Source organism: Ranitomeya imitator, chromosome 5 (assembly GCF_032444005.1).
Source record: "Ranitomeya imitator isolate aRanImi1 chromosome 5, aRanImi1.pri, whole genome shotgun sequence".
Taxonomy (NCBI): domain Eukaryota; kingdom Metazoa; phylum Chordata; class Amphibia; order Anura; family Dendrobatidae; genus Ranitomeya; species Ranitomeya imitator.
Genome location: NC_091286.1, coordinates 659,679,305 through 659,704,427, shown reverse-complemented (window position 1 = coordinate 659,704,427; position 25,123 = coordinate 659,679,305). Strand labels below are relative to the sequence as shown.

At 44.4% G+C, this 25,123-nt stretch overlaps 1 protein-coding gene across 1 annotated transcript in view; it reads left to right on the top strand.

Annotated features, from left to right (window-relative positions):
- The window catches only part of LOC138637931 (uncharacterized), a 56,521-nt gene that overhangs the window by 6,467 nt on the left and 24,931 nt on the right, over positions 1-25,123 (top strand). The window contains exon 3 of the mRNA XM_069726849.1: positions 3,952-4,038. Coding sequence (XP_069582950.1) covers positions 3,952-4,038 — 87 coding nt within the window. The remainder of the gene's footprint in view (positions 1-3,951; positions 4,039-25,123) is intronic.

Sequence of the window (25,123 nt, the reverse complement as noted above, 5' to 3'; positions counted from 1 at the left end):
AGTTTTTGCTTGCCCTTTTCTGTCCATAGATTGTGGACTTATCCGTTCTGTGCTTTCTGTGTTTGTCCAGCTTATCAGTGTGAATTAATTCTGTCTTGCTGGAAGCTCTGGGAGGCAGATTTGCCCTCCACACCTTTAGTCAGGTGTGGAGATTTTTTGTAAACTCTGCGTGGATTTTTGTAGTGTTTTATACTGACCGCACAGTATTCCATCCTGTCCTATCTATTTAGGTAGACTGGCCTCCTGTGCTCATCCTGGTTTCATTCTGTGTATGTCTTTTCCCTCTCCACTCACAGTCATTATTTGTGGGGGGCTAATCTATCCTTTGGGGATTTTCTCTGAGGCAAGATGGCTTTCCTGCTTCTATCTTTAGGGGTAGTTAGCTCTTAGGCTGTGACGAGATGCCTAGGGAGAGTTGGCATTCCACGGCTACTTCTAGTGTTGTGTTGAGCTTAGGGACTGCGGTCAGTACAGTTACCACTTCCTTCAGAGCTCGTTCCATGTTGCTCCTAGACCACCGTATCATAACACAGGGCACAATCTTTATTGGTCTTGTAGTCTTTGAAGGGGTTATCCAGTTTTGTGATGAAAGACTGCAGTAGGTTTATATGACTGCCATCCTGTGAGTCCTTACAACGTGCGTTTCTCGCTCTCTGAGGATTCTCCATGGGCCTTTGTGATATGCCTTCTTTCAGCCACATTCAAAATTAATGTGCTCACATATAATATTCACCAACAAACACCAGCAAAAACGCACACAAAAAAAAGGAAAAAATGTTTTGCCTGCAGAAAAAAATGCTGAAAAACTTGTGAACCTAAAAAAGAGGTTTACCAGTAGAGGATATCCAGGGAGGCAACCAATGCTGGTTACACACATGCATAGGGTAGTAACCGCTCAGGCCTGCTGACTCCGGTGACTAGGGATTCTCCTCATGAGGTCATGCGCCTTATTGGCACCTTTGACAATCAGAATGAAAGGGTCATGTCCATACTACGCAAACATTGGGATATTCTTTTGGCGGACCCCGATATCTCTAATCAGATAACATCTAAACCATCGGTCACTTTTAGGAGAGGCAGGTCTGTGTGTGATCACGTTGTCCACAGTCACTATAGCCCACCAAAAAAGACGGGCACTTGGCTCAATCGTAGGGATGTTGGCACATACCGGTGTGGCTCTGGCAGTTTTTGTTGAATCATCAACGTATCTAAAGTTTTTACCAGTGCAGTTATATGCAGGACTTCCAAAACCAAGGATTTTGCCAACTGCAAAACTGCACGGGCTGTAGATGTTTGTACCTCAAAAACTATGTGGGGCCAACAAGAGGCCCCTAAAAGTCAGGAGCATATTTGCGATATGAGCCATAAAAGGGATACGCCATTAGTTTTTTATATGATCAGTGTTCATCAGGGAGAATTGAAATCGTTCTCCTTTGGTGTGATTGAAATGTACCCCAGTCCCTGAGAATGGGTAATTGGGACAGAAGGATCCTACAGAGGGAGACATGTTGGGTCTCTCTGCTTGAGTCCATGAATCCAGGGGGGATCAATGAACAACTCGGCTTCGCCAGCTACATATGATTTTGTGTTTGCTCATTTGTCCACTATATGGTTAAACTAGCATTGACATATTTATCCCTAAGGGATAGTGCCATATAACCTTTTTCTCTAGTCCCAATGTGGACCTTATATACCCATACACCTTCCCAATACATCTTGTTTGCGTATTTCTGGGTGGATTTACTATGTTTGTTCCATTTATTGTCCTTTTTGATAAGGAGCCGGAGAGCCATAACACTATGGCCTGTTTATAACATTATACACTAGAACAGTGGTCCCCAACCTTTCTGACCTTGAGAGCCACATCCAGACTTGAGTGAGGGTCGCGAGCCACATCCAGCTCCCACCCCCTTCGAAGTAGTGTCAACCAAAGCCCCCATTACAGGTATAATGATAACCAAAACTTTTGCACAGAAATCACTCCAAAGCAGTAAACTGAGATCCAGGGGTTCCCACAATACCCCCATTCAGTATTCTCCCATCAATGACTCACTGTCCAATCAATACACTGTCACATCCAGCTTTGAGCACCTCCTCTAACAGGTAGTACCATAACTAAAACATCTCTAAACCCCTAAGACCAGTAACTGGGCATCCAGATCTGCACTACTGTGCAGGGGTACTCACAAAAGTCACCATTTTGAGATGTTTTCTATATACCAGTTTGCTAGACATGGAGCTAATGCACCAAGCTGGCAGACAGTCGAGAGCCACAATTCATGGGACCGCGAGCCACAGGTTGGGGACACCTGCACTAGAATATCAGCGTCTTGTGTATCCATCATGCTAGTATATATTGATATAGATTGAGGTAGCGCCCTCTTAATATTATCATTAACAAATAAAGGTTTTTTTACCATAACATTTGCTCTATATCTTTTGCTTTGGTGGTGGAGCGCATCCTGCTTTCCACTAACCGCCAACTACTTGTTATGTGATTGTGCTGATGTGACCGGGCTGACATCGCTTCCGGTCACATTCAGTACTCCAGGCTCGGTGGCGCCTATCCTGCGCTCCACTTGGACACCTCCACTACAGCAATCATGTGGCCGGCTTTTCATCACTTCCGGTCACACGCTTGCGGTCCGCCCCTCGCTTGCAGTGCGGCGTGCGTTCCATTGGAACGGTGTTATGGTACGACCGAACCTCCCATGCTTCCTGTCTTTTTTGGCGGCACCCCTTCAAATAGGACAGCGCTACTGGTATGTACGCACAGACGCACACAAGACATGATGGCATGCAGTCTGAATGACAAGGGGACGCCTGTCCTCTAATCCCCTGACTTCACCTGTAGGGGGGTGAAACGCGTCAGGATGTGATGTTTCTTCACCAGAAAGAGAAGTTGCACCAACTAATTTACCGCCAAGACTTAAGAAAAATTATTTTCAATGGGGTGTTTATTAGATTGCCTATCATGACCATGTCAGCTCGATATTTACAGTGAGCTCTTATATACATGTTTCAGCGCTCTTGAAGTGTCTCGATTTATAACATACATTCTGCATATATTTTGGCTGGTAATATTTCTTGACTCTATTTTTATGGTAACAGTGGCAGTCACTGTGCTTCTTTATGATCATCTTTAAACAGTGCATGAGGTCATATGATCTGTATATATCAATGGTATCTAGAGACTCCACTAACTAATCTAGACACCTATGCGTTTTCTTGGAACCGGTCAGCAAAATCTATATCTATCCAGGAGGTAAAAAACCTAAATCTAAGCCAGCACTCTATTACTGTTTATTCAACACTCCGTGAGTAAAGAGATATTCATTAGGTTCTGTAACCGATAAACACTTAGGTTAAGTGCACACGCTGCGGATTCCATTGCGGAATTTTCCGCAGCGGATTTACTAAATCCGCAGTGAAAAACCGCTGCGGTTTTTACTGCGGATTTACCGCGGTTTCTTTTGCGGTTTCCTCTGCGGGTTTTCACCTGCAGATTTCTATTGGAGCAGGGGCAAACCCACAGCGGAATCCGCAGAAAGAATTGACATGCTGCGGAAAATAAACCGCTGCGTTTCCGCGCGTTTTTATCCGCAGCATGTGCACTGCGGATTTCATTTCCCATTGCTTTACATGATACTGTAAATGCATGGGAAACTGCTGCGGATCCGCAGCTGCGGAAACGCTGCAGATCCGCAGCAAAATCATGTGCACATACCCTAAAGCACTTTTATGGGTGTTTGCTTGGTGAGGGATTCCCTTCCGTGTCAGACAGGTTTAGTTGACGTGGAGCTGGGGCGCCAATTCGTCTCCCCCTACTTTACTTTTGCACATTAATGTGATTTTGTCATAGTTTCGTATTGTTGTTTGCTTTATTATATTTTTTCCTGTAATCTAAATATTTGACACAGCCCATTTACTTATTATTTCTGCTTCTTGCAGAGGTTAGAACACATCGTGAAATCTTTGAGGAAATAATAACTGTACCTGATGAGGACATTGACGAAAAATTTGAAGATTGCACAGAAGGTTTGTCTGTTTTGTTTTTTATTATAGTTTTGTCCCAAGACATCTCCCAGATACTGCCCAAGCATAGTAAAAAAAAACCAAAACCCACACATTCTCACCTGCAAATCCCCATCCAAATCCTTTGTTGACTTTCTTCGGGACATCATGTGACCACTTCAACCAGTCGCCGCCAACTCATTGTTCACTTCTGTGAACTGATGTGCACTGATTGACTGCAGCGGTTGGATGATGTGCCTGCCATTGGAGAAGGCATTGTCAGGGAACCTGCCAGTGGTATAGAGGGAGATTTGCAGGTAAGATTTTGTTTTAGGCCGTGCTGGGAATGTTTATAACAAAGTCTTGAACATACTAGAATAACATTAAGAAGAAAATGTTATCTTCAGCCTAATTAAGACTTAGTGGTCTTGGGAAGTGTAGGGATAAATATTTGGTTTAATAATGGTCTAGGTAGGTCTAGGGTAAATTAATTCATTATGTATTGAGGAAATGCAAAAATGTCCAAAAGGTGACTAATTCCCCCTGCCCTTCCTTGTTTTGTCATGTTCCTCTTTCATAGCGGGTCACTCTTAGTGGCCTCATTTTATTCATTTTTTGGGGGCCATTTCATTCTCCTTGACTGCTTTCACCTCAAGCCTTCATGAGTTTCCTTCTCAGTCATCACTTCGTATTCTCCAGAGCCAGACTCCCTCTGTGCCGGGTGCCTTAACCCCACCATCCATCCAGGATCCTTTGGATTTCCCTCAGAAAGGTGTTCTTCAGCATAAGTCAAGTATTTGACCTAGGCCGTAAGTCGCCTTTCTCCTAGTCAATGGTTGAATCCTTGGAAGTGTTTGCTGTGCCAGATCACCCGTCAGTGCTCTCACCCAATCGGGACCGAAAGATCTCTTCCCAAAGAAGTTCTTCGGCATCCTCAGACCATTGCCCAGACCAAGCCACTGCAGATTAACTGCTTCTTTCCCTGCCCAGGTGGATTGGGGAGAGGTCTCCTCTGACTCTGTTTTGGTGTACAAGCAGGATACAAAGCTTGCCTCTGACAGTATACAGGTGGTAAGGGGCGCTTTCAAAGTTAAGGATGGCTTCACCTTTCAATCCCAGAATACCGTCTCCTTCCATTGACACTGCCAGCAACAATTCTCTTTTGCCAAATATAAAGACTTTAATTATCTTTTTGTCAAGGAGAGGAAACACCTCCCACTCCAGACAGCTTTTATATAGGCCGAAGCCTTCCTTGAACACCCGCACCAAGGCCATGGACCCCTCCACTTCCCAATCCCCCACCTCAAGAATCTCTTCCACTCCCCACTCATAACATCTTGGGTGGAATGACATCTTTACTTTTTCAGAGAGGTTTGGATGACTCGTGTGGAAAACTTCTGGGTCAAAGGAGATGGTTTGCCTTTCTGCACCCAAACGTTGTTGCATTGTTGCAGTTCTAGACACAGAATGGTTCCAAGAATACTGCTCTGACCTGTTCACAGTGCCCAAAAAGGACATCTTTGTCAGGCATATTCTGGATTTAAAGAAACTTAATTTGCGCGAGTCCAAAGATTTTGCATGCAACACCTGTAATCTACAGTTATGGAGCCAGGAGAATTCCTCTCTTCATTAAACATATGTGACTTGTATCTTCACACTCCAAATGCTAACTTCCACCAATGATTCCTTTGCTTCGCTGTTGGCTCTCTTCATTTCCAGTTTGTCACACTCCCCCTTAAACAACTCTGAGGGTCTTCATCAAAGTTCTCACTGCCCTCATATCAGTTCTCCATGCTAGAAGGGTGGCAATCCTCTTTTATCTGGATGATCTTATGGAGAATCTGTCCAGTCTATAAATCACCTTGTATTCCTTGGAATTCTCCTTATCTGACAGAAATCATGTCTGTCACTATCACAGCTCCTGGCATCTCTCCGCATGACATTCGGCACCCACTCGTTTTGGGTCTTCCTTCTCCCTGACCAACTCCCTTCTTTGAGTCCGTGTTTTATTTGTGGCTAGAGAACTTGTTCACCATGCTGGAGAGTTCTGGGTAGGATTATCTCAGTTTTTCAAGGACGTATCTGTCTCCCAATTTCATATCTGCTCATTCCAGCTATAACTTTCCATTCTGTCTCTGGAACAAGTCCGTGAACACCTTAGATTATCACATGTTCAAGTTCACAGAGATCTTTGTTGGTTAACAGTGTCCACCCGACTTTGCAGCAGATCCTTCCTTCTCCTCCAGTGGCTGGTGGTGATGACGGACCTCAGTCTCTTGGCTAGGGGAGTGGTGTTCAACCATCACACCACTCAGGGTTTCTTGTCTGCAGAATTCAACCTTAAGATCAACCTTCTGGAATTGAGTATTTTTTATGGCTCTCCCACTTGTTCTCTTTTCTCAATGACTGTCCACTTGAGTGTGGACAGACGACTCGACTCGACTCGACTCGACTGTGGAGGCCTATTTGAACCATAAAGATGAACCAGGGACTCCTCGACAGTGAGGTAAACCAGCAAGATTCTTCATGTTCCAGCACTCTGAGGCCCACAATTCCAGTGTGGAAAACTGCACCGAGAAGCTCTGGATCCAGGAGTGTGAGCTCTCCTGTCAAGTCTTCAACTAGCTGTCTTTGCTGGTGTACCCTGATATAGACCTTGTAGGGATTTACACATTCAGCTAGGCATTAGGTAACATTCACACTGACACTGCGGTTTGGTCCAAACGCATTCAGTTTCATTACTTTCATAAAACTACAAGGGATTCGACACAGAAAAACAGTCTCTTCACAAAGGTATAACAGCAAATAAACAGTTTATGTACCAGCAGGTAATGCCTACCAGAGCAGGCTCACCCGTTCAGAATTCAGTCTCTCGCTGCTAGCTAAACCATGCCAGCATATTCAGGTTCCACACCATGCTCAGTGTGCTTCAGATTCACTGGTTACTCACCAGCCCAAACACCTTGAGGTGCTCAGGTAGCTTGCCCACCATTAAATGGTCCGTGATTTGTGGCTCCCGGGTGCCTGCCAGCTTGGTGCATTAGCAAAGGTGTAAAGAACTATTAAGAGCAGATGTCTAAATGGTGACTTTTGTGTGTAGCCCTGTATGGAAGAGCAGATCTGAATGGAGATCAGATAGGAAACATTGGAGCTTGGCATACTGCCATGGTGTGATTTCAGTGGAAAAGCTTTGGCTCTTATTATACCGGTAATGGAGGCTCTTGGTGTCACTAGTGTGAGTTGGGAAGGAGCTGGGTGTGGCTCAAAACCCTCTCTCAGAGCTGAATGTGGCTCGCGACTCTCTTTCATAGCTGGAAGTGGCTCTCAAGGTCAGAAAGGTTGGGGACTTCTGCTCTAGCCAGTACATTGAAAGGACTTACACCATGGCATTTACATCATGTGACTTTTTAATCATAGGCGACTCCTGATGGCGTACTGCAGTACTGGTTGCTACAGCTCTAGCCCATAAGACCTAGAACAACGGAAAGTTAACGTTCCATAACAATATCATGCAATAAGTCGGAATGCCTTGATGTTGTCCTCCAGAGTAATTTTTGGCACGTCATCTTGTACTCTTCGCCTCACACTGTTACGGTCACTTTGGCTTGTGGGAGGTACCATCTCTCTTACCTAGACAGTTTCTGCCAAGAGAGTCATCTGCTGCCGGTGCAACTGCTGGATCAAGAATTTGTTGGCTTCTTGCTAGGCCTGCTGCTGCAGCAGCATTTTGGCCTGGATCAGTTGCTTTAACAAGCTCCTCCATGCTTTCAGACTGACTGCGTTTACAATGCTGTTGCTGCCTTTTCCCAAGACTTTCAGTCTTTACACTACAATCAACTATACTCTTTAAGACTTGCTGCCTGCATCCAAAACACCAATTGTAGGGATTCATGCTCTCAGGTGGGCATTAGGTAGCATTCACACAGGCAAAGCGGTTTGGTTCAAACGTGTGCAGTTTTATTACTTCCATAAAACTCGTCCAAGGGATTCAAAACCAAAATCTGTCTCTTCTGGGCACAAAGGTATAATGGCAAATAAACAGTTAATTAATTCATTAGGAGGTAATGACCACCACAACAGGTTTGCCAGTTCAGAATTCAGTCCTTCTCTCACTGCTGGCTAAACCATGCCATAGTGTCTTCCAGACAGCAGTTCAGATTTCTCACCAAGCTCCATGTGCTTCATATTCATTGGTTACTCACCAGCCCCAACATCTCTCAGGCTCTGGTAGACTGTCCACCATTAAACGGTCTTTTTTCCTCGCTAATACCAGGTTGCTCAGCTTCCCAGCTGACTTGATAAGTGAACACCAAGTCTTGTCCTCTAGATATAGATAGCCAGTTGCATCTAGACCTGCAGTGCTAGAGATTAGCCCAGTCGATCCCGGCTTTCCTACACCTTTTTGTTTCTCGTATCAATCAGGAGGTTCCAACCTAAGTTGCCAGGTCCTGGGACCTGAGGGCCTTTGTAATGGCCTCTGGTCACTCCTTGGTAGCGTTTACTCTATCTTCTTCGTCCTCTTCCCCATGCTCTCAAACAAGTCAAGGCGGAGGGTGATCTGGCGATCCGTATAGTTTTGGACTGGCATTGCTGATTACTTCAATCTCATCCAGTTGGTTACAGATGCTAAGCGCCCTTTCCCTCTGCACCCCAACCATTTTTCACTCCTACACCTTGGCTGTGTATTAACTTTTTTTCTGGTGACAGGTTCCCTTTATCATCCCTCATATATGTGATTAATCTGCAGGTCAGTAGCGCTACTAACCTGAACGTAGCCGAACGCTGTGGGTAGAAAAGGAGCTTTATTCTCCTTGGCAGCATTTGGTTTAAGTCACAGATGCGGCGCTAGCACTGGCTGTAACTGCGCCCAAACCCTGACTGGCAGCCGACCCCCAATGCAGAGCCAGTGTCAGACAGTGACTGAACCTGCGCCACCCCTATGCTACCGGCAAGAGTAAAGTTCATTTTCTCCATGCATCTTCCAGGCGGGATAGTAACACTTTACATGCTTGTGACAAGCCAGCACACACTGAAAGAGGACGGAGAGGGCAGAAGCCTGAGCCTTCAAGGAGGCTAGGCTGAGGCCTGATTTCATACGAGACTGAAAGATAGCAAAGAATCCTAAGAATGGAGGAATGTCTGTACAGTGGTAGAACTTGGCAGCCTAGAGCTTTCCCACCCTTTCTTCAGCATGGTAGATACTATTAGATCTTAGAACCTTGGCTTCAACAGCCATGCCGTTTAAGGGATCCGGTCTCACGAAAAAAAGCTATTAACTTGCAGATTTGGCGTTAATCTGCAGGGTTAATAAATATGCAAATTTTCTCTTCAGAAGGAAGAGGACCTGAACTCTAGCGCCACCTATTGGAAGCAGCCATTGACATGTCACTCTCCACAAGGATCCAAGGGGTAACGTTTCTCCTTGCGGACAGTGACATGTCAAGCCTGACATGCCGAGGTGAGGAGACTTTTAAGCTGCAATGCTCCTCTGGGAAATATGTAAATTGTCACTTCAGCGAGGAAGAGGACTAGAGCTCTAGGGCCACCTGTAGAAATTCACAGAAAAGGTAGGTAGAAGAGTATCTATATCAATTTGATAATCACCGAAACAAAAACACTCCAATGTTCTATGTTAAAATATAACCGTTAATGTTTAGAATTAAATTATCCAATAACGTGACTAATACAAATACCACCACCAAAGTGTCAAAAGGCAATAAAGAACTCGGGAGGTGCTTATCCCTAAATCCTGTGGAAGGACGCCCCTGCTCGTCTACGGCTTACCCTGCCGGCCCTATCGGCCGTGTTGTGCAGCAGGGGAAAGAAAAGATGGCAGACAGAATTAAAATGTAAGTGATTTAGTATATAATGTATCTGAATAACAGAGGTCCAGTCATTTGTCTATTGTGGACAGATTGTCTATGTGGACATGTTTATGATAAACTTACCCCTAATCTTAAACTTTCTGAAAAACGGGGGTTGACGCCCTACATGAGGCGAGAGTGGCTACCCCGCTACTCGATGGCTAATCCTTCTATCTCTAAATAGATGAACATTGGCATGATAGAAAGGAGAAGGTAATAAATAAAGTGCTTTGTGCCGGAGATGAAGGAGGCATAGTGATTGCCACAAGTGGTTGGCTTCTGGATAGCACCATAAACTTAAAGTGAATAACAGATGAATGGTCTATGGAGATATTCTACCCGATCACATGCAACCACCAAGATATAGAATACTCGCATACATAATACACTTTAGTCCATACAGAATTGGTGATTGACATGTGACAGCAACAAAAGTCACTGACATGGACAGGGCTGAGATAGAGGATAGACAGCCTTGTACTAGCCTCCGACTAACAAGAAACAATATAAAGCCCTAAATTTCCTGTATTAGTGCTTCGTGCCTTACAGGTAGATAGAGGGTAGATACACTCGGTATATTAGTAGAGTAACTTGTAAGAAGCATATGCCAGTAGAACCATGATGGACAATTAATGGCAGTAATCAGACAATCCTGTGTTTGCTGATGGAAAGAGCTCACCTGACATTATTATATATCAAATACACAGTGCAGTGTTAAGTGAATAAAAGTAGATCTATCAAATAGTCAATGGGTTAATGAATAAGCGCCACAAAGATGATAAACCGCTATAATTCACTTTAGCTCTAGTAGTTACTATCGTCCCCTAATAGAGCGCATTAGTGCCTTGTATGAAGATAATCATATACTCCTTTGAGGGACAATTGCACAATAATAAAGATGAATGTATTAGTACTACAAAGATGGTAAACAGCGCTCTAATTCACGTAAGCTGTAGTAGTTACAATAATCCCCTTGGTCAAATAAAGTGCTTAGTGCCTGATATGCAGATGATCATATCCTCCTCTCAGGGGCAATTGCACAGTAATAAGATGATTCAATAACAGAGGGTTCAGCGTATGCCAGGAAAACAATATTCAGCAGTCTGTGACAGCCGCAACAACGGTCCTGTGTTCACTGACCAAAAGAAAAACACACATTACACTCAACGCCTTTCTCCTCTCTTGAGGTTCATCAGGAGTGGGATGGAAGTGTGAATAAAGATAATAAACTTATCTGACATCAGATGATGTGGACAGAGGGCATGAGGTCCATACGATAAAGGACATCCAAAATTAGATCCCCTTTCGTTTAGTGGATGTGGATGTGCTCATGTACTCACGAGGAGTCACTTGGTTGCGTATATACCCAATATGCAAACCTAACAAAAATATTCAACCTCTCTCTCTCTTCCAGTATCTTTCCCTTGTCATTTCAGCATGCCATCATAAATCCATTACTTAAAAAACCATCCCTCGACTAAAACTGTGCACTAATTATAGACCTGTCTCTAATCTTCCCTTCATCTCCAAACTCCTCGAACACCTGGTCCACTCCTGCCTTATCCGCTATACCTCAGATAACTCTCTTCTCGACCCTCTTCAATCTGGTTTCCGCTCTTTACTCTCCACTGAAACTGCCCTCACTAAAGTCTCTAATGACCTACTAACAGCTAAATCTAATGGTCACTACTCCATTCTAATTCTCTTGGATCTCTCCGCAGCATTCGACACTGTGGATCATCAGCTCCTCCTCACTATGCTCCACTCCATTGGCCTCAAGGACACCGTTCTCTCCTGGTTCTCCTCCTATCTCTCTGACCGATCCTTCACTGTATCTTTTGCTGGTTCCTCCTCCTCTCACCTTCCCCCTACTGTAGGGGTTCCTCAAGGATCAGTCCTAGGCCCCCTCCTCTTCTCTTTGTATACTGCCCTTATTGGACAAACAATTAGTAGATTTGGTTTCCAGTAAAATCTCTATGCTGATGACACCCAATTATACACCTCTACTCCTGACATCATGCCTGCATTATTGCAAAACACCAGTGATTGTCTCACTGCTGTCTCCAAAATCATGTCCTCCCTCTATCTGAAACTGAACCTGTCAAAAACTGAACTCGTTTTTTCTCCTTCTACTAACCTACCTTTGCCTGACATTGCCATCTCCGTGTGCGGTTCCACCATTACTCCCAAGCAACATGCCCACTGCCTTGGGGTCATCCTTGATTCTGACCTTTCATTCACCCCCTACATCCGATCACTGGCTCGCTCTTCTTATCTGCATCTCAAAAACATTTCTAGAATTCGCTCTTTTCTTACTTTCGACTCTGCAAAAACTCTTACTGTTTCACTTATTCTCGTCTGGACTATTGTAACTCTCTACTAATCGGGATCCCTCTTTCCAAACGCTCCCAGCTCCAATCTGTCCTGAATGCTGCAGCCAGGATCATAATCCTCACCAACCGTTACACCGATGCCTCCACCTTGTGCCAGTCATTACACTGGTTACCCATCCACACCAGAATCCAGTACAAACGTATTACCCTCACCCACAAAGCTCTCCATGGTTCAGCACCACCCTACATCTCCTCCCTGGTCACACCCTACCCGTGCCCTCCGCTCTGCTAATGACCTGAGGTTACCATCCTCAATAATTAGAATATCCCACTCCCATCTCCAAGACTTTTCACGTGCTGCGCCAATTCTTTGGAATGCACTACCCAGGTTAATAAGATTAATCCCCAATCCCCACCATTTTAAGCGTGCCCTAAAAACGCATTTGTTCAGACTGGCCTACCGCCTCAACGCAGTAACCTAACTATCCCTGTGTGGCCCATTCAAAAAACTTAAAAACCATAATCAGGTTCCTCGCATCATGTTCTCATACACTTCATGCAGTTAACCCCTTCCCGACCTTTGACGCACCGTATGCGTCATGAAAACCTGTGCCATTCCGACCTGTGACGCAGCGTATGCGTCAGGGCCGGAATGGGCTCCTGCAGGCCGGGTGAAAGGGTTAACTGTAATTTCACCCGGCCTGCAGGGACAGGAGGAGTTGTACGTTAGCCCAGGGCTTCACCCCCCGTGGCTACGATCGCTCTGATTGGCTGTTGAAAGTGAAACTGCCAATCAGAGCGATTTGTAATATTTTACCTAAAAAACTGGTGAAATATTACAATCCAGCCATGGCCGATGCTGCAATATCATCGGCCATGGCTGGAAACACTGATTCGCGTCCCCAGCCCTCCGATCTGTGGTCCGCTCCCCTCCGTCCTGTGCTCCGCTCAACCGTCCTCCTGTCCGCTCCCCCCGTGCTCCAATCCCACCTCCCGTGCTCCAATCCCACCCCCCTGCACTCCGATCCACCCCCCCGTGTTCCGATCCACCCCCCCCCGTGCTCCGACGCCCAGCCCTCCCTCCCCCCCCCTCCCCGTGCCCTGATCTCCTTCCCCCTCATACTTACCTAGCCTCCCGGGGTCCGTCCGTCTTCTTTCCTGGGCGCCGCCATCTTCCAAAATGGCGGGCGCATGCTCAGTGCGCCCGCCGAATCTGCCGGACGGCAGATTCGTTCCAATGTGAATTTTGATCACTGTGATAGGTTTTATCACAGTGATCAAAATAAAAAAAACAGTAAATGACCCCCCCCCCTTTGTCACCCCCATAGGTAGGGACAATAATAAAATAAAGAATTTTTTTTTTCCACTAAGGTTGGAGTTAGAATTAGGGTTAGGGTACGGTATGTGCACATGTATTCTGGTCCTCTGCGGATTTTTCCGCAGCGGATTTGATAAATCCGCAGTGCTAAACCGCTGTGGATTTATCGCGGATTTACCGTGGTTTTTCTGCGCATTTCACTGCGGTTTTACAACTGCGATTTTCTATTGGAGCAGTTGTAAAACCGCTGCGGAATCCGCAGAAAGAAGTGACATGCTGCGGAATGTAAACCGCTGCGTTTCCGTGCAGTTTTTCTGCAGCATGTGTACAGCGATTTTTGTTTCCCATAGGTTTACATTGAACTGTAAACTCATGGGAAACTGCTGCGGATCCGCAGCGTTTTCCGCAGCGTGTGCACATACCTTTAGAATTAGGCTATGTGCACACGGTGCGGATTTGGCTGCGGATCCGCAGCAGTGTTCCATCAGGTTTACAGTACCATGTAAACATATGGAAAACCAAATCCGCTGTGCCCATGGTGCGGAAAATACCACGCGGAAACGCGTTGTATTTTCCGCAGCATGTCAATTCTTTGTGCGGATTCCGCAGCGTTTTACACCTGTTCCTCAAAAGGAATCCGCAGGTGAAATCTGCACAAAAAACACTGGAAATCCTCGGTAAATCCGCAGGTAAAACGCAGTGCCTTTTACCCGCGGATTTTTCAAAAATGGTGCGGAAAAATTTCACACGAATCCGCAACGTGGGCACATAGCCTTAGGGTTGGGTTGGAATTAGGGTTGTGGTTAGGGTTAGGGGTGTGTTGGGGTTAGGGTTGTGGTTAGGGGTGTGTTGCGGTTAGGGTTGTGATTAGGGTTACGGCTACAGTTGGGATAAGGGTTAGGGGTGTGTTGGAGTTAGAATTGAGGGGTTTCCACTGTTTAGGCACATCAGGGGGTCTCCAAACGCAACATGGCACCACCATTGATTCCAGCCAATCTTGTATTCAAAAAGTGAAATGGTGGTCCCTCACTTCCGAGCCCCGACGTGCACCCAAACAGTGGTTTACCCCCACATATGGGGTACCAGCAAACTCATGACAAACTGCGCAACAATTACTGGGGTCCAATTTATCCTGTTACCCTTGAGAAAATAAAAAAAATTGCTTGCTAAAACATCATTTTTGAGGAAAGAAAAATGATTTTTTATTTTCACGGCTCTGCGTTGTAAACTTCTGTGAAGCACTTGGGGGTTCAAAGTGCTCACCACATATCTAGATAAGTTCCTTGGGGGTCTAGTTTACAAAATGGGGTCACTTGTGGGGGGTTTCTACTGTTTAGCCACATCAGGGGCTCTGCAAACGCAACGTGACGCCCGCAGAGCATTCCATCAAAGTCTGCATTTCAAAACGTCACTACTTCACTTCCGAGCCCCGACATGTGCCCAAACAGTGGTTTACCCCCACATATGGGGTATCAGCGTACTCAGGAGAAACTGGACAACAACTTTTGGGGTCAAATTTCTCCTGTTACCCTTGGGAAAATAAAAAAATTGCGGGCTAAAAAATCATTTTTGAGAAAATAAATTTTTTTTTTAATTTTCATGGCTCTGCGTTATAAACTTCTGTGAAGCACTTGAGGGTTCAAAGTGCTCACCACACATCTAGATTAGTTCCTTTGGGGGTCTAGTTTCCAAAATGGGGTCATTTGTGGGGGATTTCCAATGTTTAGGCACACAGGGGCTCTCCAAACGCGACATGGTGTCCGCAATGATTGGAGCTAATTTTCCATTTAAAAAGCCAAATGGCGTGCCTTCCCTTCCGAGGCCTGCCGTGCGCCCAAACAGTGGTTTACCCCCACATATGGGGTATCAGCGTACTCAGGACAAACTGGACAACAACATTTGTGGTCCAATTTCTCCTATTTCCGTTGGCAAAATAGGAAATTCCAGGCTAAAAAATCATTTTTGAGGAAAGAAAAATTATTTTTTATTTTCATGGCTCTGCGTTATAAACTTCTGTGAAGCACCTGGGGGTTTAAAGTGCTCAATATGCATCTAGATAAGTTCCTTGGGGGGTCTAGTTTCCAAAATGGGGTCACTTGTGGAGGAGCTCCAATGCTTAGGCACACAGGGGCTCTCCAAACGCGACATGGTGTCCGCTAACAATTGGAGCTAATTTTCCATTCAAAAAGTCAAAAGGCGCGCCTTCCCTTCCGAGCCCTGCCGTGTGCCCAAACAGTGGTTTACCCCCACATGTGAGGTATCGGTGTACTCTGGAGAAATTGCCCAACAAATTTTAGGATCCATTTTATCCTGTTGCCCATGTGAAAATGAAAACATTGAGGCTAAAAGAATTTTTTTGTGAAAAAAAGTACTTTTTCATTTTTACGGATCAATTTGTGAAGCACCTGGGGGTTTAAAGTGCTCACTATGCATCTAGATAAGTTCCTTGGGGCGTCTAGTTTCCAAAATGGGGTCACTTGTGGGGGAGCTCCAATTTTTAGGCACACGGGGGCTCTCCAAATGTGACATGGTGTCCGCTAAAGAGTGCAGCCAATTTTTCATTCAAAAAGTCAAATGGCGCTCCTTCCCTTCCAAGCCCTGCCGTACGCCCAAACAGTGGTTTACCCCCACATATGAGGTATCAGCGTACTCAGGACAAATTGGACAACAACTTTCGTGGTTCAGTTTCTCCTTTTACCATTGGGAAAATAAAAAATTGTTGCTAAAAGATCATTTTTGTGACTAAAAATTTAAATGTTCATTTTTTCCTTTCATGTTGCTTTGCTGCTGTGAAGCACCTGAAGGGTTAATAAACTTCTTGAATGTGGTTTTGTGCACCTTGAGGGGTGCAGTTTTTAGAATGGTGTCACTTTTGGGTATTTTCAGCCATATAGACCCCTCAAACTGGCTTCAAATGTGAGGTGGTCCCTAAAAAAAATGGTTTTGTAAATTTCGTTGTAAAAATGAGAAATTGCTGGTCAAATTTTAACCCTTATAACTTCCTAGCAAAAAAAAAATTTTGTTTCCAAAATTGTGCTGATGTAAAGTAGACATGTGGGTAATGTTATTTATTAACTATTTTGAGTCACATAACTCTCTGGTTTAACAGAATAAAAATTCAAAATGTCAAAAATTGCGAAATTTTCATAATTTTCGCCAAATTTCCGTTTTTATCACAAATAAACGCAGAATTTATTTACCTAAATTTACCACTAACATGAAGCCCAATATGTCACGAAAAAACAATCTCCGAACCGCTAGGATCCATTGAAGCGTTCCTGAGTTATTACCTCATAAAGGGACACTGGTCAGAATTGCAGAAAACGGCCAGGTCCTTAAGGTCAAAATAGGCTGGGTCATGAAGGGGTTAATAGCCTCTGTGTCTGTACTGTTACATACTTAGGCTGATAACTGGTTCATGCAGCTTTACATGAACACCTGAGCATGACACTATGGCTGTTCCGAACAACGAAAGTAATTGTTACCATCCACCTCTCGTGTCTCCCTTTTTCCTCATGGGCTATGTTCACATTTGCGTTGTGCGGTGCTGCGTCGACGACGCAACGCACAACGCAAACCAAAACGCATTGTTTTGCGACGCATGCGTCCTTTTTTGGCATGATTTTGGACGCAAAAAAAATGCAACTTGCTGCGTCCTCTGCGCCCTGACGCGTGCGCCAAAAAAGACGCATGCGTCACAAAACACAATGCAACGCATGTCCATGCGCCCCCATGTTAAATATAGGGGCGCATGACGCATGCGTCGCCGCGGCTGCGTCCGACGCAGCCCAGCAGAACGCAAATGTGAACGTAGCCATAGATTGTAAGCTTGCGAGCAGGGCCCTCATTCCTCCTGTTATCTGTTTTGATCTATGTGATTTCTGTTATGCTGTAATGTCTATTGTCTGTACAAGTCCCCTCTATAATGTACAGCGCTGTGGAATATATTGGCGCTATATAAATCAAATTATTATTATTATTAATATGAGGCCCTGATTCAAAAGAGGTTTGTTGCCTCCATCAAGATTTCTGGGGGGGGCGGTCGCTCCATGCTGTCCGCCACCTTGCAAGAGCATTGTGCATGACCGGGAAAAGGCCATGCTTTCCAGTTGCACTCCACAATGGTATGTTATTGTGCATGACCGGAAGTGGAGGGGGATGATCCGTGTCTGCATGCATTCCCGCTTAGAAGGAAGATTAAATCATCCAGGTATAATGGACATGTTTATGTTGATATATAATTCTCATATTAGCAGATCATTTATCAAGAAACAAACAAACATGTTTATGGTAAGTATGTAAAAAGATGGTTTGACAAAAAATGATGGCCACAATCAAGGATATAAAATTAGAAGTAATGGGGAGGTTTATCATTATTCACAAACAGATGAGAATCCCTCTTATATGGGAAAATATATTACTACCTTGCTCCATTAGGATCGATAATGGTAGTCAGGTGTGAAATTCTTGCTAACCCCAAAAAAAGGGAAGACCTAGATAAAGCGACTAAAATTCATTTGGTCATTCAAACCCCTGGGGGCCACAGTATCCAGTCTATGTATCCATTTAAGTTCTTTTTGCAGTATCCTGCGGTCCCAGTCACCACCCCTAAGGCCGGTTTCACATGTCCAGTACCCAAAAAATCGGAAATCGGTACCGGAGATGTCCGTGTGTTGTGAAGGTAGTATTTGCTGCACAAGTGCCGCATCAGTACCATATGGACGGCCGCTGGGTAAAAAGCACTACAATAAGCGTTGTTCCCCAGGCGGTGGATGCTGAAGACGGCTCTCATCATTCTGCCCTGCTCAGCTGGCAATTGGCATGATCAGAGGAGAATGATGAGAGTTATATTAAAGTCAGAACAGCAGGTGGGGGCTTTTGGGACTCTTACTCCCATCATCTGACGGTGACAGCAGGAGCTGATGATCGTGGTATTCCTCAGCTGCCGCCTGCGATATAACAAAATAAATGAATGAAAAACCCGACATGGGTTCCCTCCTATTTTCTTGAACCAACCAGGCAAAACTCATAGCTGGGGGGCTGCAACCCTCAGCTGTCAGCTTCAGCAAGGTTGGTTTTCAAGAATAGAGGGGTCCCCACGCTGTTTTTTTAAATTATTTAAATAAATAATTAAAAAATACGACATGGGGTCACCCCCATTCTTGACAACCAGCCTTGCTAAAGCTCACAGCTGGGAGCTGGTATTCTCATGCCATTGATATAAGTCCCCCTAGCCTAAAAACAGCAGCTCGCAGCTGCCCAGAAAAGGCGCATCTATTAGATGCGCCAATTCTGGCGCTTTGCCCGGCTCTTCCCACATGACCTATAGCGGTGGCAATTGGGGTTCATATTTGTGGGGGTAATACCCATGGAGCTTCCCAGGCTATTAATATCAGCTCACAGCTGTATACTTAGCCTTTACTGGCTATTAAAATGGAACCCAAAAAATAATGACGTGGGGTTCCCCTATAATTAATAACCAGCAAAGGCTATGCAGACTGCTGCGGGCTGATATTAATAGCCTAGGAAGGGGCCATGGATATTGTCCCCCTGGCTAAAAACATTAGCACTCATCCACCCCAGCAAAGGCGCATCTCTAAGATGCGCCAATTCCGGCACTTATCCTTGCTCTTCCCACTTGCCCTGAAGCAGTGGCAAGTGGGGTTCATATTTACGGGGTTGCTGTCACCTTTGTATTGTCAGGTGACATCAAGCCCACGGCTTAGTAATGGAGAAGCGTCTATAAGACACCTCTCTATTACTAATCCTATACTTATATGTAAATAAAGACACAGCCAGAATAAAGTCCTTAGATTGCAAAAATGACACAGACTCCTTTATTAATCTCTATTAAACCATACTTACGACCTCGCCTAATTCCACCAAAGCCCTCGATTTCCTGTAATATAAATAAAAAAACGATATACCATACCTGTCCGTCGTTCTGTCCCACGCCATAATCCATGTCTGGGGGATAACTAGTTTTCAACCTGGATGGTGCCAAGATGTGACCGTCCCGGCTGAAAACCACTGGTGAATGAGCTGCTGACAGCGCAGCATCATTCACCAGCGGTGACATCATCGAGGCCGGGCTGAACTGCGGTGACCTCAGGACTGTGGGAAAATACTATGCTTGATGTCTCCGCTGGTGATTGATGCTGTGATCCATTTCCTTGTGATCCTCCTTGAGATGGTTCTACTCCTTCATTGGAGTCCAGCTGTGTTTATTTAACCCCCAAGGGTGGTTTGCACGATAATGACCGGGCCAATTTTTACAATTCTGACCACTGTCCCTTTATGAGGTTATAACTCTAGAACGCTTCAACGAATCCGGGTGATTCTGACATTGTTTTCTCGTGACATATTGTACTTCATGACATGGGAAAATTTCTTTGATATTGCCTGCGTTTATTTGTAAAAAAAATATGGAAATTTGGCGATAATTTTTAAAATGTTGCAATTTTCCAACTTTGAATTTTTATGCCCTTAAATCACAGAGATATGTGACACAAAATACTTAATAAATAACATTTCCCACATGTCTACTTTACATCAGCATAATTTTGGAAGTAAAAATTTTTTTTATGTTAGGACGTTATAAAGGTTAAAATTTAACCAGCAATTTCTCATTTTTACACCACCATTTTTTTAGGGACCACATCACATTTGAACTCACTTTGAGGGGTCTATATGATAGAAAATACCAAAAGTGACACCATTCTGAAAACTGCAGCCCTCTAGGTGCTCAAAAACACATTAAAGAAGTTTATTAACCCTTCAGGTGCTTCATATTAATTTTTGGAATGTTAAAAAAAAAAATGAACATTTTATCTTTTTTTCACAAAATGTTTTACTTTAGATGCAATTTGTTTTATTTTACCAAGGGTAATAGGAGAAATTGGACCCCAAAAGTTGTATAATTTGTCCTGAGTACGCCGATACCCCATATGTGGGGGTAAACCACTGTTTGGGCGCATGGGAGAGCTCGGAAGGGAAGGAGCACCGTTTAACTTCACAGTGCAAAATTGGCTGGAATTGAGATCGGACGCCATGTTGCGTTTGGAGAGCCACTGATGTGCCTAAACAGTGGAAACCCCCCACAAGTGACACCATTTTGGAAAGTAGACCCCATAAGGAAGTTATCTAGATGTGTAGTGAGCACTTTGAACCCCCAAGTGCTTCACAGAAGTTTATAATGTACAACCGTAAAAATAAAAAATCATATTTTTTTTCACAAAAATGATAATTTCGCCCCCAATTTTTTATTTTCCCAAGGGTAACAGGAGAAATTGGACCCCAAAAGTTGTTGTGCAATTTGTCCTGAGTACGCTGATACCCCATATGTGGGGGTAAACCACTGTTTGGGCTCATGGTAGAGCTCGGAATGGAAGGAGCGCCGTTTTGGAATGCAGATTTGAATGGTCTGCGGTCGTCACATTGCGTTTGCCGAGCCCCTGATGTACCTACGCAGTAGAAACCCCCCACAAGTGACCCCACATTGGAAACTAGACCCCCCCAAGGAACTTATTTAGATGTGTTGTGAGAACTTTGAACCCCCAAGTGTTTCACTACAGTTTATAACTAGTGATGAGCGAGTATACTCGTTGCTCGAGTTTTCCCGAGCACACTCGGGTGGTCTCTGAGTATTTGTTAGTGCTCGAAGATTTAGTTTTCGTCGCAGCAGCTGCATGATTTGCGACTGTTAGCTTGATTACATGTGGGGATTCCCTAGCAACCAGGCAACCCCCACATGTACGCAAGCTGGCTAGCAGCTGTAAATCATGCAGCTGCATCAACAAAAACTAAATCTCCGAGCACTAACAAATACTTGGAGATCACCTAAGCGTGCTTGGGAAAACCTGAGCAATGAGTATACTTGCTCATCACTATTTATAACGCAGAGCCGTGAAAATAAAAAATCATTTTTTTCCCAGAAAAATAATTTTTTAAGCCCCCCAATTTTTATTTTCCCAACGGTAACAGTAGAAATTGGACCACAAAAGTTGTCGAATTTGCCCTGAGTAAGCTGATACCCCATATGTTGGGGTAAACCCCTGTTTGGACGCACAGCAGAGCACGGAAGGGAGGGAGCACTGTTTTACTTTTTCAAATACAGAATTGGCTGGAATTGAGATCGGACGCCATGTCGCGTTTGGAGAGCCCCTGATGTGTCTAAACATTGGAAACCCCCCAATTCCAACTTCAACCCTAACCATAACCCTAACCACACCCTTAACCCGAACACGCCCCTATCCCTAATCCCAACCCTAACCACACCCCTATCCCTAATCCCAACCCTAACCACTCCCCTAATCCAACCATAACCCTAACCACACCCCTAACCCTAATCCCAACCATAAACATAATTCTAACCCTAACTTTAGCCCCCACCCTAACTTTATCCCTAACCCTAATGGAAAAATAGAAATAAATACATTTTTTTACTTTATTATTTTTCCCTAACTATGGGGGTGATAAAGAGAGGTCTGATTTACTATTTATAGTGGATTTTTATGTTTGGCAGCTGTCACACACAAAAAGACGCTTTTTATTGCAAAAAATAGTTTTTGCATCACTACATTTTGAGAGCTATAATTTTTCCATATTTTGGCTCACAGTGTCACGTGAGGTCTTGTTTTTTTTGTGGGACTAGTTGATGTTTTTATTGGTATTATTTTCAGGCACATGACATTTTTTGATTGCTCTTTATTACGATTTTTGGGAGGCAGAATTAACAAAAACCAGCAATTCATGAATTTCTTTGGGGGGGGGGGTCGTTTATACCGTTCCACGTTAGGTTACACTGATAAAGCAGTTTTATTCTTCAGATCAGTATGATTACAGCGATACCTCATTTATATCTTTTTTATGTTTTGGCGCTTTTATACAATAAAAACTATTTTATATAGAAATTGATTATTTTTGCATCACTTTATTCTGAGGACTATAACTTTATTTTTTTGCTGATGACTCTGTATGGCATCTTGTTTTTTGCGGGACAAGATGACGTTTTCAGCAGTACCATGTTTATATACGTATTTTGATCGCGTGTTATTCCACTTTTTGTTGGGCGGTATGATGATCAAGCATTGTTTTTGCCTCGTTTTTAAAAAATGTTTTTACGGTGTTCACTGTGGAACAGTTTTATAGGTCGGGTCGTTACGGACGTGGCGATACTAAATATGTGTACTTTTATTGTTTGTTTTATTTACATAAAGATGTATTTTTTTTTAAAAATGTGTTGTTTTTTTTTCTTTATTTAGGAATTTAAAAAAAAATATTTTTACACATGTTAATTTTTTTTTTTTACATTGTCCCAGGGTGGAGCATCACTGTATGAAGTCAGATCGCTCATCTGACACTTTGCACAGCACTGTGTTAGATCAGCGATCTGACAGGCAGTGTAGGAGGCTTCTCCACTCCTGCTCTCAGCAGGCACTGACAAGGCATCTCCCTGCGGGACCCGGAAGGACCCCGTGGCCATCTTGGATCTGGGAACCTGCAGGGAGGAGACCCTTGGAACAACGCCATGTGATCGCGTTGTTCTAAGGGTCTCAGGGAAGCACGCAGAGAGCCCCCTCCCTGCGCGATGCTTCTCTATGCCACTGGAACGCTGCAATCTCGTTTGATTGCACTGTTCCAGGGGTTTAAGTGCCGGGTGCGGTCCGTAAAGGACACATGAAAAACATGTGAAGGACTCCCAGACTAGGAGAAATAAGATTCTCTTGTCTGAGACGAAGATAGACCTTTTTGGTGATAATTCTAAGCGGTATGTGTGGAGAAAACCAGGCACTGCTCATCACCTGCCCAATACAATCCCAACAGTGAAACATGGTGGTGGCAGCATCATGCTATGGGGGTGTTTTTCAGCTGCAGGGACAGGACTGGTTGCCATTGAAGGAAGCATGAATGTGGTCAAGTACAGGGATATTCTGGATGAAATCCTCTTCCAGAGAGCTCTGGACCTCAAAGTTGGCCGAAGGTTCACCTTCCAACAAGACAATGACCCTAAGCACACAGCTAAAATAACAAAGGAGTGGCTTCAGAACAACTCTGTGACCATTCTTGACTGGCCCAGCCAGAGCTCTGACCTAAACCCAACTGAGCATCTCTGGAGAGACCTGAAAATGGCCGTCCACCAACGTTCACCATCCAACCTGACGGAACTGGAGAGGATCTGCAAGGAAGAATGGCAGAGGATCCCCAAATCCAAGGGGGAAAAACTTGTTGCATCATTCCCAAGAAGACTCATGGGTGACCTAGCTCAGAAGGTGCTTCTACTCAATACTGAGCAAAGGGTCTGAATACTTGTGACCATTCATTTTTTTCTTTTTTAATAAATTTGCAAAAAATGCTACATTTCTGTTTTTTTTTCCCATCTAGATGGTGAGTAGAGTGTACAATAATGAGGAAAAAAACGAACTTTTTTTAATTTACCAAATGGCTGCAATGAAACAAGTGAAAAATTTAAAGGGGTCTGAGTACTTTCTGTACCCCCCCCCCCCACTGTATTATGACACCCACAGTCTTGCAGTTTGCAAAGTGTCAGTTGTCATAAATCCTGTCAGTAGTAACACTTATAAACTTTTTTCCAACCTCAAGGAGCCTGAAGGAGCAGCCACCACATCTGAATGTTCCCAAACTGTCTATTTTCAAGCCAAGTGCCCACTTTTTGTGGGGGATAAAGGGGCTGTGGCCTAATTGATCCCCCCACAGACCTGCCTTTCCTAGAGCTACCGTGTTTCCCCGAAAGTAAGACAGTGTCTTACATTCTTTTACCACTCAAAAGTCCCACTATGTCTTACTTTCGGGGTATGTCTTACATTGGAAAAAAAAAACGCTGCGTTTTTTTTTTCCAACGTACAGTTTACTACTAGTGTTGAGCGATACCGTCCGATACTTGAAAGTATCGGTATCGGATAGTATCGGCCGATACCCAAAAAATATCGGATATCACCGATACCAATACAAGTCAATGGGACACAAGTATCGGAAGGTATCCCTGAATGGTTCCCAGGATCTGAAGGAGAGGAAACTCTCCTTCAGGCCCTGGGATCCATATTCATGTAAAAAATAAAGAATTAAAATAAAAAATATTGCTATACTCACCCTCTGACGCGCCCTGGTACTAACCGGCAGTCTTCCTTCCTTAGAATCAGCGCTTGAAAGACCTTCGGTGACGTCGCGGCTTGTGATTGGTCGTGCGACGGCCCATGTGACCGCTCACGCGACCAATCACAAGCCGCGACGTCACCGAAGGTCCTTCAAGCGCTGATTCTTAGGAAGGAAGGCTGCCGGAAAGAAGCAGGGCGCGTCCGAGGGTGAGTATATACCTAATAAGAATACAGGGACGGCTCCAGGATTTTGTGGGCCCCGGGCAAAAGAGTCTCAGTGGGCCCACATACCACGATTCATGATGCACAGATACGGCGGAGAAATAAAGATATACTACATAGGGCCTAGCCTTCCCCCTCATCCTTCACATAGGCAGATATGCACACATACAATACGCAGACATGTGCACACACACACACACACACAATACGCAGACATACACATACAGTACGCAGACATGCACACACACAATACGCAGA